This window comes from Papaver somniferum, chromosome 1 (assembly GCF_003573695.1).
Source record: "Papaver somniferum cultivar HN1 chromosome 1, ASM357369v1, whole genome shotgun sequence".
In the NCBI taxonomy this organism is placed as follows: Eukaryota; Viridiplantae; Streptophyta; class Magnoliopsida; order Ranunculales; family Papaveraceae; genus Papaver; species Papaver somniferum.
In genome coordinates, this window is record NC_039358.1 from 236,551,063 (window position 1) to 236,565,736 (window position 14,674).

Genomic DNA, 14,674 nt, shown 5'->3' on the forward strand with positions numbered 1-14,674 from the left:
ATTTAGTTGATTTTCACACTGAAATTACTGATTAGGTTTGATTTTGGTCTTCTCTAGTTATTTTTGAGTTTGAGTTTTGGTTAGTGTTCTTAGGATATTTGTGGAAGGAAATGAAATATGTGTAGGTTATGTATGCTAGTTATGTTGAAAATTGATATTTCTCTTCAAACTTTTAGTATTGTTTTGCTCAGATTCAATTTCGATCTACTGTTGATGGGTATTGATGGGTGAAAATGTGTTTCTGGATGAGTTTTAGAAATTTTTGTATCAACAACTGTACTTGATCATTGGATATACAATAACAGTTGATCCAATTTAGGGGATAAGCAATAACACTTGATCCAAATAAAAATTGGATAAACAATAGAAGTTTATCCAATTCAGTGATGTTTTTGAGTAAACAATCACAGTTGATCCAATAAGAGGTAGTTAAACCAATAAGAAAAGCAGTTTAAACTACCCTAAGCTACATAATGTATAACGTCGCACATCACTCGGGGGCTACTCCCCCTCGTGAAAAGTATATATGGAATTGATGCATGTATGTTTTAGTCTTGATTTTTTTAATGTAATGATTTTGAAAATTCGATCTACTGTTGGTGGGTATTGATGGGTGAAAATGTGTTTCTGAAGGAGTTTTAGATAATTTGCAAATGGGATAAACAATAGCAGTTGATCCAATTTAGGGGATAAACAATACCAGTTGATCCAAATAAAAATTGGATAAACAATAGAAGTTGACCCATTGTATGCATATTTGTTGTACTGTTAATGGGTGAATATTTGTTTCTAAATGATTTTTGTATCAACAGTAGTACTTGATACAAAGTAAAATGGATCAACAGTACAAGTTTATCCAATTCAGGAGATAAACAACAGCAGTTGATCCATATAAAAATAGGGTAAACAATGGATGTTTATCCATTTCAGTGGATAAACAACAGTAGTTGATCCATAGAAATGAAATAATCGATAGTTATGTTGTTTTCTAATATGATAACTGTAAGGGTTATTTTGTTTTTGGTACTCAGGTTTTGTCCAACTTTTGAGTTTGGTCTAACATTTGTCCAGCTTGGTGTTTGGTACTTGAAAATAAAGTTGACTCTTGACTTCTTTTTAGCGTTTATTAAAAATTAATATAAAATCTAATAACTGGCTGAGTTTACTATTACACCCTTTAGTTTAAACCGAAAGGAGTAGAACTCGATTCTGTCTTCTTCCCTTTCAATTCCTTTCTCTTCTTTCTTTCTCTCTGGCGATTCAGGAAGTTGAATTTTGCTGAGAGTTTTCCGTGGAAGCCTGAAAGAGATTAATTAAACCGAGAAAGATGATATTGCTCGATGTTGATGAACATGGAACAACTGATGATGGTGATGAGATCGATTGAACTCAGGTAATTGGGGGGAAATGTAAATCAGGGAGAATAGAAGTAGGGTTTCTCTAATTTGATTTTGAAATGGTATGTTTATTTTAAACCCAGGAAGAAGCTATAGGGTTTATATAATTTATATATACGTTCTTATCCAAATAGAAATTAGGGTTCTTGGGGGTGAATTTACAGAGATTAAACAATAGAAGTTGACCCATTGTATGCATATTTGTTGTACTGTTAATGGGTGAATATTTGTTTCTAAATGATTTTTGTATCAACAGTAGTACTTGATACAAAGTAAAATGGATCAACAGTACAAGTTTATCCAATTCAGGAGATAAACAACAGCAGTTGATCCATATAAAAATAGGGTAAACAATGAATGTTTATCCATTTCAGTGGATAAACAACAATAGTTGATCCATAGAAATGAAATAATCGGTAGTTATGTTGTTTTCTAATATGATAACTATAAGGGTTATTTTGTTTTTGGTACTCAGGTTTTGTCCAACTTTTGAGTTTGGTCTAACATTTGTCCAGCTTGGTGTTTGGTACTTGAAAATAAAGTTGACTCTTGACTTCTGTTTAGCGTTTATTAAAAATTAATATAAAATCTAATAACTGGCTGAGTTTACTATTACACCCTTTATTTTAAACCGAAAGGAGTAGAACTCGATTCTGTCTTCTTCCCTTTCAATTCCTTTCTCTTCTTTCTTTCTCTCTGGCGATTCAGGAAGTTGAATTTTGCTGAGAGTTTTCCGTGGAAGCCTGAAAGAGATTAATTAAACCGAGAGAGAAGATATTTCTCGATGTTGATGAACATGAAACAACTGATGATGGTGATGAGATCGATTGAACTCAGGTGATTGGGGGAAAATGTAAATCGGAGAGAATATAAGTAGGGTTTCTCTAATTTGATTTTGAAATGGTATGTTTATTTTAAACCCAGGAAGAAGCTATAGGGTTTATATAATTTATATATACGTTCTTATCCAAATAGAAATTAGGGTTCTTGGGGGTGAATTTATAGAGATTAAAAATTAGGGTTCTCGGGGATGCGATTAAAGATGGGTTTTGAGTTAATTGAACATATTAGGCTGAAATTTCAAATGAAGTCATCTCTCGTGCAATGAATTGAAATCTCAGTGATATTAGGGTTTGCTTTAGAGAATTTTGGGTAAATAGAGGCAGAAGAAAAGATTCTGCTAAAGTGAGGTTTGAATTTGTTAGTAGATGGATTCGAAATCAAGAAAAAAAATTACAAATTCGGGTTGATTTGAATGTGAGATTGAATAAATTAGAGTTGACAAATGGGTTCTGATGCAAGTTTGTGGTGATTTGAGTTTTCAAAAAACTACACATAGAAGATTGTGGTGCTGTTTCAAGGGTTGTTAGAAGATGGGTTGATAAGAATAAGAGAAGAAATTGTAGTGGTGCTGGTTATGATAGCTTCTGGTGGTGTTGTTGATATATTTAATTGATGGAGTTTGTGCTGGTAATTGTGAAGCCGAGAAGAAATTGATGGTAATTTTAAAAGAGATGGTTGTTTGCTGTGTGACTCGAGATGTTATGGTTGATTGCGCTACAGATAGGGTTGATTGTTAGTTGTGCTAGGAGATATTGAATGAAACAGCTAAAATTCTGGTGTTGCTGAAGAAATGTTGATGTTATGGTTCGTTGAGTTACGAGTTTTGGATATGAAGATTCTACATTTTCAAATGTAGATGAAGATGGATCAAGGCGGATTCTGGTTTATGTAGAAGGGGTAAATAAGTAAAATACTCAATTATTAATTAAAAAAAGAAAAATAAAAAGGAAAAATAGGTCAAATAAAGTCAATCACAGTCAACGTCAATTTCAAGTACCAAACACCAAGCTGGACAAATGTTAGACCAAACTCAAAAGTTGGACAAAACCTGAGTACCAAAAACAAAATAACCCTAATTATAATAATTGTTGAACTCAGGTTGAGAAGACACAATGTTTAGGAGATCACAAAGAATCAGCAAGAAGAATGAAGATCAAATTGTCTCGCAAGAGAGTAAGCAACCTAAAGAAACAAAACGAAATGCGAAGAACAATAAAATGGCAGTTGAAAAAGAGGCAACAAGAATGAGAAAGAACAAAACTGCAAATGAAGAAACACAAAGAAAGGTGAAACACAAGAAGACGGTTGAGAAAAAACCAGAAGAGTCGGAATCAGAATCCGAAGAAGAAGGAAAAGAAGAATCAAATGAAGATGATGATGAAGAGCCGGAAGAAGAGGAAAAAGAAGCTGAAAAGGAAAAACAGAAGAAAGTCATCAAAGGAAATGCAAAAAACAAGAAAGAGACAATAATAAAGAGGAAGAGCAGCAGTACAAATAAAGAAGCACAACAAAAGTTAAAGTTGAAACTCAGGAAGATAGCTGAGGAAGATTCAAACAAACGGAATCATAATCAGATGAAGAAGAGAAAGAACAATCAGATGAAGATGATCAAGAGTCGTCGTCGGAAGAAGGGGAAGAAAAAGAAGAAGTAGCAAAAAAGGGCAAACCAGATAAAGAGCTCAAAGGTAAAAACATCGATTTGAATACTTGTGCAGGTTTATAAAATATGTTGTTTAAATATTGAAAATGAAAATGATTTGAGTTTCATGTATGCACGCAAGTCAAGAGCAAAATAAACGAAATTCAAAGGAAATCTCCAACCATTGGCGGACATGGGGAATTTTCTATAAAAAAAAGTTTGAAGTAGAAGAGGGAGGTAATAAGAATAAACTGATACTTGCGAAAGCACTAAAGGAGTGTGTGTTCTGGGAGATAATCATCCCATTCTATGTAACAGACATAAACCAAATAAGTGTTAAATGGTTGAAGAAGATAAATCTTGCAATGCAGCTGCTGATGAGTGCATTCAATAAAGAAACCTCTACGTTCAAATTTGGAGAATCCGAAGAGTGCAGACTCAAACCAAGAGATTTCTCTTTGATATTCAAGGTGAGAAGGGTAATAGAGAGTGAAGAACTGCAGCAGTAACTGAAAACAAAGAAGGGACTTGACTACAGTGATTTCTTGAATAAAAAGTTCAGACCAGAAATGCCGGAAGACTATCCAGATCCAATAATGAAGGCGGAAGTTGTACGCAAACTGAAAATGGCAGCAGAAAATGAGTTTGATTCAGAACATTTTGTGAGATTTTTTGCTATGTGGTTGTGTACAATTTTTTTATTCCCAAATACTAGAATTACAAGCTTCCCAAAGAAATTGTTGCCTCATATTCTGTTGGATAAAACTAACATCGTTTTTTATATTCTGCAGTGTTGGTTATGCGAACATACAGAAAAGTACATCAGAAAAAGGAAGAGTTTCGAAAATGCAACTCCAAGATTCCTACGATGGGGCCAGTACGAATTGTGCAAGAAGCTTGTAAGTATTTTGGCAAGAAAGTCTCAAAGACGAAGATCGATATGAGTTGGTTCAAGCCTAAGGTAATTTTTTTTACTATATTTATCTTTACTATTACAAATGTACGAGTTTCTTTGTGGATAAACAGTGGGAGTTGATCCATGTGAATGGGGTAAACAACCATTGTTGATCCAGTTTCAGTGTCTGTTTTATATGGATAAACAATGGGAGTTGATCCAAGTGAATGGGGTAAACAACCACTGTTGATCCATTTTTAGTGTCAGTTTTATATGGATAAACAGTGGGAGTTTATCCATGTTAATGGGGTAAACAACCAATGTTGATCCATTTTTAGTGTAAGTTTTTTTTGTGGATCAACAGTGAGAATTTATCCAAATGAATGGGGTAAACAACCATTGTTTATCCAGTTTTAGTGTCTACAAAAATTTGATTTGTGTTGATAATGCTTCGCAGTTTCATCAAGACTTTGTTGATCCAGTTTTTGCTGATGAGAACTAGAATAAAAAAAGCTTAAGTTAGACGAACTAGAGGAAGAAAACGTGCTTCTTGTGTGCGAGAAGGAAGAAATTCATTACATGGGAAAGGCTGAAAGTAACTGGTCGTCAACGACACGATATTCTTGATAAATCTTTATGAGAGAAACAAAGAGAAGATACAGTTGCAAGCTGGAGAAGCGGAGTGACTTGCTGAGATTGACAAGAACATAAATGAATGGCAAGAAGCGGAAAGGATTTTTCAGGAATCAAGGAAAATACATATTCCAGATAATTCACGGAAGGAATTTGATAATTTGGATAATGTGTTCACACAGAAACAAGATGCAAAAACATATGGAAAATGAAATGAATATGAAACGAACTCTGCAGCAAACGATCAAGCAACAGATGCGAATGAAGCGAGAGTAAACATGGAAGTCGAAGATACAGTGGCTTTGAACAATGAAGACACTTAAGAAATGAACAAGTTGTTATCAGATGGAACTCCAAGTACTTTGGTCAATACTGTGGTCGAAAACATTGTAACATCTGCTGGAATAGAAGAAGAGAAGAATCAGTCTGTTGAACAAAAGGATGAGAAGAACATTGAGGAAGAGGTTGTGTATGATACTCCTCCACTTAAAGCAATAAAACCAAATGAATCTGGTTATGAGCCAACATGTACCAAACCGAGTTTCGATGCAATAATGTTTGAGGTAGATCGTACGCCAACATAAGAAACATAAGAGGATTGTTCTGGCACTACAAGAAAAGATGCAATATTCCAAGGGTTGAACCAAATGTATAATGCGGATGTAGTTGAAGAACAAACTGAAGAGGAAAACGAATCAGAGGAACAATCATAAGATGCAAAACCATCAGAAACACAACAACAGCATGTCAGTTCTCTTGTCAAACGGGTGAAGAATGGAGAAAGGCAAAAGTTTAAGACATATAAACTTCGAAGTGGTGAGACAACTCCTAAGCCTAAAAGGGGGAAAAGGAAAGATGGAAAAGGAAAAAAGAAGAAGGTGGAGAAGAAAAAGAAAATAATTGACCTCGAAGGTTATATTGACCTCACACCACCCAAACCGAAAAAACTGATGAGGCCAAATAAACTAAAAATGTGGAAAAAATGCAGTGCGAACGAAAAAGAAATAATCCAACGATTCTTTGAGAATGCAACTGAAAGGTATGTAATTCACCTCAGATCACATAGTTTTTTTTCTTGGGTTATGCTAGTTATTTTTAATAAGATTTTAATTTGTTTTTTTTTGTTGTTGAAAATGCAGCGAGAGAGCTTACCGTTTTTATTTCTGCAATCTTGATGTGGAAGTAATCATCAGCAGAAAGCAAATACAGTGTCTAATGAATAATCAAAAGATTCACGACAAGATTATTGATTACTACATCACCATGCTGAAAACAAAGATGGAATCGCCGCAAAAACCTGCATACAGGAACCACGTTATTCTCTCAAAAAATGATTATGTAAGTAACAGAAAATCTTGGTTTGTTCTCTAGTTAAGATGATCCATATTTAGTGTCAGTTTCTTTGTGGATAAACAGTGGGAGTTGATCCATGTGAATGGGGGTAAAAAATCACTGTTGATCCAGTTTCAGTGTCAGTTTTATATGGATAAACAATGGGAGTTGATCCAAGTGAAAGGGGTAAACAACCACTGTTGATCCAGTTTTAGTGTCTACAAAAAATTTCGATTTGTGTTGATAATGATTTGCAGTTTCGTTATCTAGTTAAGATGATTCATAATATGGAAAACTAATATATTTGAAAATTATATTGATACAACCAATATTGGGAATGGCATTAGCCACGCAAAATATAGCAAAGGTAGAGAGATGTGGGATTCCGGAGAAGATAAGGCAAAGTTACACAGGGAATGTTGAAGACACGTACCTCATTATACCAATGTGCTTGACTAATCAGCAAGGTGTTGGATACCATTATGTGGTGCTCGCGTTGGTAAAAGGAAAATGGATAGCATACAACTCCGCAAGGCGCTATGCGGCTTACAATTGGCAGTATCTTGTGATGATAATACCATTGACTAAACTGCTGAATGAAATGGGTCACAAAGATCCAAAGACAGGTGGTTATATAGAGACAAGCTTTTCACACTACACAGTACCAGCACAAGACGGATGCGATTGTGCATTGCACACTTGCATGTACATGAAGAATTTGGTAAAGCGTGGAAACTGTGAAAATCTATCTGAAATCACTGACTTAGATGAGAAATTGAACAAGAAGAGAGTGAAGCTTGCAGTAAGAATCTTGTCAGAGTCGGGTGCATGAAAGAATCCTTCTTCAGCTGCTGATGTTATCCAACTTCCTGATTATGCTACTGACTCTGTTACAGAAATATTGCAATTGCAAGACTCCACTGAACCATTAGAGTGAGCTTGCTGTCATAGTCTTTTCATTGTCTGTAAAGAAAATACAACTGTAGTTTTTAAAAAATATATATTAGTAAGTAAATATAATTGCTAGGTTTGATTATGAATGAATATGTTATCATGAAACATTATTGTAGGTCTGATTATGAATGAATGTGTTATCATGAAACATTATTATTGCTCTGATTATGAATGAATGTTACAGGTATGTAAAATCATGAGGAGTTTACTAGCAAATACAGATGGAACCATTCCAATTTTTTTTGGTTTTGTGTGTCAACAACCATTGTTGATCCATTTAAGTTGGATAAACAATCATTGTTGATCCATTTATTACTAGCAAATTGGTCTGATTATGAATGAATGTTACAGGTATGTAAAGCTTGAGGAGTTTACTGGCAAATAGAGATAGGACCATGCCAATTATTTTTTTGTTTAATATGTCAACAACCATTTTTGATCCATTTCAGTTGGATAAATAACAACTGTTGATCTATTTCAGTTGATTAAACAATCATTGTTTATCCACAAGAAAAGGATAAACAAGTGCAGTTGATACATTTTATACAAGTATGTTTCTTGTAAAAATCAATAAAACTGGAACCTGCATACTGACATATACTAAAGAAACACAAGAATAAAATTCATAAAAACAAATAAGAATCTATGTGATTAAAAAAATTAACAAGTCCAAACCAAAAAAGCATAAAAAAGAAACAACCAACTAGTCAGAAACCTAAAACAAGTGGTTCAGAATATGAAAACACCAAAACAACTTCAGAACAACATCCTCTTCAAAAATTTGATGATCCTGAAATGAGACTCTTTGCGAAATGTTGGTGCACGAGGAGCCAAAGGAGCTCTGCGACATGTTCGCCGGTTGTGAAAGGTGAGCATCCCACATTGGCCACACTTCCTCTTCTTCCGCACCTTTTCACGACAACCCCGATACCTAGTACATTTAGGCCTTCCAGCTTGTTCTCGACCACCATTGGGAGGAAAAACATAACCCTTTTTATTAATTCCAGGTGTTTTCTCAGAGTCTGGAATAAGATACATGGGTAGAGAGTACAACTTTCTGTAGTAGTCATAAGTATATAATAAGGGCTGATGTACTTGTACGGTTCATTATTTCCAATATGCAACATTGCCTTCATTGCATGAGTGCAAGGAAAGCTATGTTTTTTTCCACCATCTGCAACTGCAAGTTCTAGAATCCAAGTCGACAGTATGCTTTCCTGTTGGAGAAGTGATCTCAAATACTTTCTCACTTGATCTACGAAACCTGTATGAACGGTAGTCGTTTATCCTCTTGTTAAACCTCGCTTGCATACGAGGAGTAAGCACTGTATTCCACTTGTAAGACTCCAATTTCCTCTTGTAATTCTGCTCCATTACCTTAGCACGAATAGAATCGACAAGCTCAAGTCCTGAAAGAGTCTTATCACTCTTAATAACATTATTAAAACTCTCAGCAATATTAGATGTGTTCTCACCCCACATCTCTCCTGGAAATGCATGAGCATCCTATTTCTCTAATGGAATCTTCATCATCCAAGCAACTACTGAATCCAACTTTAGATTACACATACTCTTCGCAGCAGCATAAAAATTTTCCTTTGTTAATGCAGTGTAGCACTGTCCGAATAACTTGACTGCAGTTTGTCTGCTCTTTCCCTTTGGAACAGGAAATTTCCTTTCATATGGTACAGACAGAAGGATTGGTAAGCATTTGGTAAAACTTCAGGAACATGCTTCAAAAGGCCGATTCCACGATCTGATATGATGTTCAGTGGACGATCTTCACGAATAATACCCTTCAAATTGGTTAAGAACCATAGCCAACTCTCACAATTTTCACAAGGAACAAAACCAAATGCAACTGGATAAATCTCTACAATAAACAAAAAAAGAAAATAAGTGTCATAAAACTGAAATTGATACATTTCAGTTGGATCAACAGTAGAAGTTTATCCAGTTCAGTTGGATCAACTGTGGATGTTTATCCATGATGTTGGATCAACAGTAAGTGGCATAAAACTGAAATTTATAAATTTTAGTTGGATCAACAGTAGAAGTTTATCCATTTAGTTGGATCAACAATTGATGTTTATCCATTTCAGTTGGATCAACAGTGGATGTTTATCCATGATGATGGATCAAACAAACAACTTGGTTACTAAAACTAATAAATGAAAAAGAATAAAAAGTTAAAAGTCATACCTTGGTTACCAGTTTTGCCTCATGCAACCATAAGACCACCTTTGAACTTCCCAGTGAGAAAGGTACAATCGATAAATAGCATTGGACGACAGTAATTGTTGAAACCAGTTATGGAAGCTTCAAAAGCAACGAAAAAACTTTTGAACTGACGCGTCACACTATCATACTCAAAATTGACGACACTTCCAGGATTGTAATGTTCAATGGCATCTTTATACCAAACAAAGTATGAATAAGATTTGATATCGTCACCCCAAAGAAATTGCTTGGTGAAGTTTAAACCATGGTATGCCTGACTATACGTGAGGTCAACCCCATATTCATTTCGGAATAAATCTATAACTTCAGAAGCAGTCTTCTTCTTCTTCGATGCTCGTAAATCATCTGCCAAGATATCCTTCATAAACGATTTTATCATCCTAACTTTTGATGGATTAGATGAAGCTAAGCTAAATGAATGCTCTGAAACATATCTCTTGCATTGGAATACACCATTTGATTTGGCAAGGAGAGAGGCGTCAAACCTCCAGCAACAATTTTCCTCCTCCTTGAACTTGCACTCCACAGTGTATCGTTCAAAGTCACTCTTAACTAATTTGTATTTGCGACCACTATTTATTTCATACTTCGTAACAACATCCTTAACTTCTCTAATACCACCTTGAAACAACTTCCCTACTCCAGTTAAGATGTTGACCCAAGCATCAGACTTCTTCGGTACCTTTTTGATCAAACACGCATCATCAGTGATATATTCCACAAAAACTACATCATCACTTGAAATACAACTTGATGATAACGAAGAAGCATGAGCAGGAGCAGAAGAAGATGATGAATAAATAGAATCAACACAAGTCCTTAACTGGATTTCAAACTTCAACAAGTCAATCCCTTGTGAGCTGCAGTGATCGAATTTTATAGTGGTAAATAGAGTTGTCGTTCACTCGGACTTGATGAATTGATTTTAAGAATTAATAAACTAAAAGAAAAGAAAAAATATACACAAAATATTGTCACAAGATGAAGAGTGTTACTGGGACTAGGATTTCGTCGAATTCATAACACAGGGTTCAATTTATTTATTCTCAACAATTAAAGCTCAATGAATAAAATTAACATGGACTCTGGTTTTTCCAAGGTAGATTCTCAAAAGATTAGTTTTAAATCCTAAGCATGATGTATCAAAACATTTAAGCTAAGCATACCTCATCAAATTAAATGACAACCAATTAATTCAAATCATATTTCAATTAAAATTAATGCAAAAGTCTTAAAAAGAACTAAATAATTTTACCCATGTATGAAATTCGTCTTCCTCCGTCGTCCTAGTGTTGGGGTTTAGCTCATCACGTCGAAAACACACTTAAAATATTTATTCATGGCTCAAAAAGTGTTTACAAGATGATGAAATATAATGATAAGAATAAAACAATGATTTTGCTCTCCCAAAACTCCCCTCTCTTGATCCATCTGTTTGGTCCTACTAGCACCCTATTTATACACAATAACCCATTACTCAAACATCTTTTCAAAATCTTCTTCCATAACTCCATCAGATCTTCTCTTTAATGAAACATATCTCATGAATAATTTCTTTCTCCGTTATCACAAATCTTCTTTATTTGCTAGAATAAAATCCTAGGGATATTATCTTTTTTTATTTTTTAAATAAAACCCCAGATTTTCTTTCTCCTTTTCAATAAAAACCAACTCATAAATATATTATCTCTTTTACCTTCAAGATATGGAAAATTTATGTATAATAGGCAAGAAGATATCTTTGCCTCGAATCTTTAAAATATCCCATAAATTCCGTGAATTTGTTTCAAAATGAAGAAGGAGAGGGTGCCTCTATCCATTTTCTGGGTGCCTTTAACAAGATTGGTGCTCTTATCTGAAATGAGGGTGCCTTTAACACTTTTATGCCAATTCTTCCAAAAATGTTTATTCCCCAAAAATACCTACAAACACCAAAAAACACTGTAAATAAATACGAAATCGAGTGCCAACAATATATAGTATTGAGATCAATTTAGACACAAAAATGTGTCTATCATGCAGTAGTGAATGAAAAACTTCAGTTCCAAATCGTGATTGATGACATTTGAAGTAACATCTACAGTGTAACCAAAAAGTATGAGGTCTTCAGGAACATATGGCCACTTTTGTTTCACCAAACTTATCATATCCTTGACAGTAGTTGAAAATAAAACAGGATGAGAGACGGTCTGATTGCAAAATTTGAACTCTGCAACAACCATCTTTGTCCTGCAACAACCATAACATATAGTGGTGTTCAGAATAAATATGTGTAAACAATCACTGTTGATATACAAATAAAATGGATCAACAATAGAAGTTTATCCAATTTAGGGGATAAACAACAGCAGTTGATCCAAATAAAATTAGGATAAACAATAGAAGTTTATCCATTTCAGTGATGTTTTTGAGTAAACAATCACTGTTGATACAAATAAAATGGATCAACAGTAGAAGTTTATCCAATTTAGGGGATAAACAACAACAGTTGATCCAAATAAAATTAGGATAAACAATAAAAGTTTATCCATTTCAGTGATGTTTTTGAGTAAACAATCATTGTTGATACAAATAAAATGGATAAAACAGTAGAAGTTTATCCAATTTAGGGGATAAATAACAGCAGTTGATCCAAATAAAATTAGGATAAACAATAAAAGTTTATCCATTTCAGTGATGTTTTTGAGTAAACAATCATTGTTGATACAAATAAAATGGATCAACAGTAGAAGTTTATCCAATTTAGGGGATAAACAACAACAATTGATCCAAATAAAATTAGGATAAACAATAGAAGTTTATCCAATAAATCTGTGTAAAATACCGCAGTTGATCCAATAACAGGTAGTAAAAGCATGAATTTCAAGGCAAACCAAAATGAAAAGCATCCTAAACTACCCTAAGCTACATATTTGTATTAAGTTGCGCCTCACGAGGGGGCGTAGCCCCTCGTGAAAGTTAAATTCAATGTAGAAGGTAAAATAAAAGCTACATTATCAACAAATTGGAATGCATAATGATTATCTGCAAATCTTCCAAAGAAATAAGAACAACAAAAAAGTGGAAATAAGAACATTTTGTGTTCAAAAATATGGATCAACAACATTTCAGTAGAGTGTTTTGTGTATCAAAAACATTATATCTACTTTTCATAAAAAAAACATAATCAGTAGAGTGTCTAAATATACATAACAAACATGAATCATAAACATTTCAGTATCAATTTTGGATCAACAACAAAACGAAATGAAATTCTTCAACATTTCGGAATATACATAAAACCAAAGTTTATGAGCAGATTTAAGAATAAGTGTAAATAACAGATCAAAAATTAAAAGGTACCCGTTTAATAGATGAAATCAATCTTCCAAAATAAATCACGATCTCTGCATCAACAACCAGAAACAAAAATTGTAAATCAAATTCAACGAAACTAACATGAAATCATCAAAAACAACTATATGAATCTTCAAATAAACATCAACAGTACCAATTTGTTTCAGAAAGAGAGATCCAGTTGAACGGAGTACAAATTTTTGTTGTTAATGGAAATTTCAGTTAAACAGAGGTAAAATCTCTGATTCAATGAATGAATCTAGCTGCACGGATGATGAAGATCGAAGATGGAGGAGAAGACGAATTTCAATCTCCGAAGCATAAATTGAAATGAAAAACTTCGAATCAAAAATTTCACGAGCAGAGCAGATCTTCAGCTGGATACGATTCCGTTGATGAATCTTGCTGCAAGGATGATGAAGAAGATGGAGGAGAAGATGAATTTGAATATAGGAAGCATAGATTGAACCGGAAAAATTCGAATCAAAAAATTTCACGAGAAGAGTTCAGCTGGTTCTCTCTCTCTCGTTCAGTTTTTGATTTCCGTTAGTAACTGAATTTTAATTTTGTTATCTAAATATATACAGGGGGTATATTTGGAAGTCCATAATTTGATATTGGGTCCCTGATAGGCTTGTACAAGGAGAGGGATAGAAATATTGTGTGATAAAGATATTTATAAAGTCCATCAAAAATAAGGACAATATTTCAATTTCCACTTTTATTTCGGCCGCCATGGTTGGCTTAGGTGCGCCTATGCACCAAGGGAGGGCGAGGAGAAGACACAATTACAACATAGGGCGGAAATGTTAATTGGGAAACCAAGTAGCCGTCCGAAAAACCAAGTTTTCACAAAAGGAAGATACCATGTACACCACGAGCTAAGCCATGACTTACCAACACTACAGATGTGTAGTTGTGGTGGCTTAGCAAAATTTACTGCCATAGTAATCGTAGTAATTACGCATCGCTAGATTGTGGAGAATTTCCCTAACAAAACAAACCATAAGGTTTGCTTTTTAGACATAACAGTACTAAACTGTAGGGTTCAAATTCCCTGAACTAAGAAATGTACACACATGATGCATGTTCTTTATCACCAATTTGTTCAATGGGACTTTGTAATTGTAATTGCAAAGCATCTTGATAACTTGATCCAGTCATTTTCAGAACTCATCTGAGAAATGTCTTGCACATGCATAGTGTCTTCTCTGTCTCAAAAATATCCAAAAGCAATTGCCGTGTAGACACCAACAAAAAGTAGTCAGTTTGGTACAGGTTGCAATCATGAAAATTTCGAGGAAAAAGAAGAGAAAAACGCCGTTGCCGGGGATCGAACCCGGGTCACCCGCGTGACAGGCGGGAATACTTACCACTATACTACAACGACTTTACTTGTATCAT

General features: G+C 34.3%; 1 protein-coding gene, 1 long non-coding RNA gene and 1 other non-coding gene across 3 annotated transcripts; all 3 read right to left on the reverse strand.

Annotated features, from left to right (window-relative positions):
• Positions 1-9,294: 9,294 nt before the first annotated feature.
• On the reverse strand, positions 9,295-11,365 carry LOC113273197. Its single transcript, XM_026522957.1, has 3 exons — positions 11,337-11,365; positions 9,935-10,794; positions 9,295-9,566 (listed from the first exon to the last, which is right to left on the reverse strand). Exons 1-3 carry the CDS (start codon positions 11,363-11,365, stop codon positions 9,295-9,297), a joined length of 1,161 nt encoding a protein of 386 aa, XP_026378742.1.
• Positions 11,366-11,953: 588 nt separating this feature from the next.
• Positions 11,954-13,785, reverse strand: LOC113338891. Its single transcript, XR_003354881.1, has 3 exons — positions 13,425-13,785; positions 13,277-13,320; positions 11,954-12,163 (listed from the first exon to the last, which is right to left on the reverse strand). It is a non-coding gene; the product is annotated as an uncharacterized LOC113338891 (long non-coding RNA).
• Positions 13,786-14,588: 803 nt separating this feature from the next.
• TRNAD-GUC lies at positions 14,589-14,660 on the reverse strand. The gene has a single exon. It is a non-coding gene; the product is annotated as a tRNA-Asp (tRNA).
• Positions 14,661-14,674: the final 14 nt, after the last annotated feature.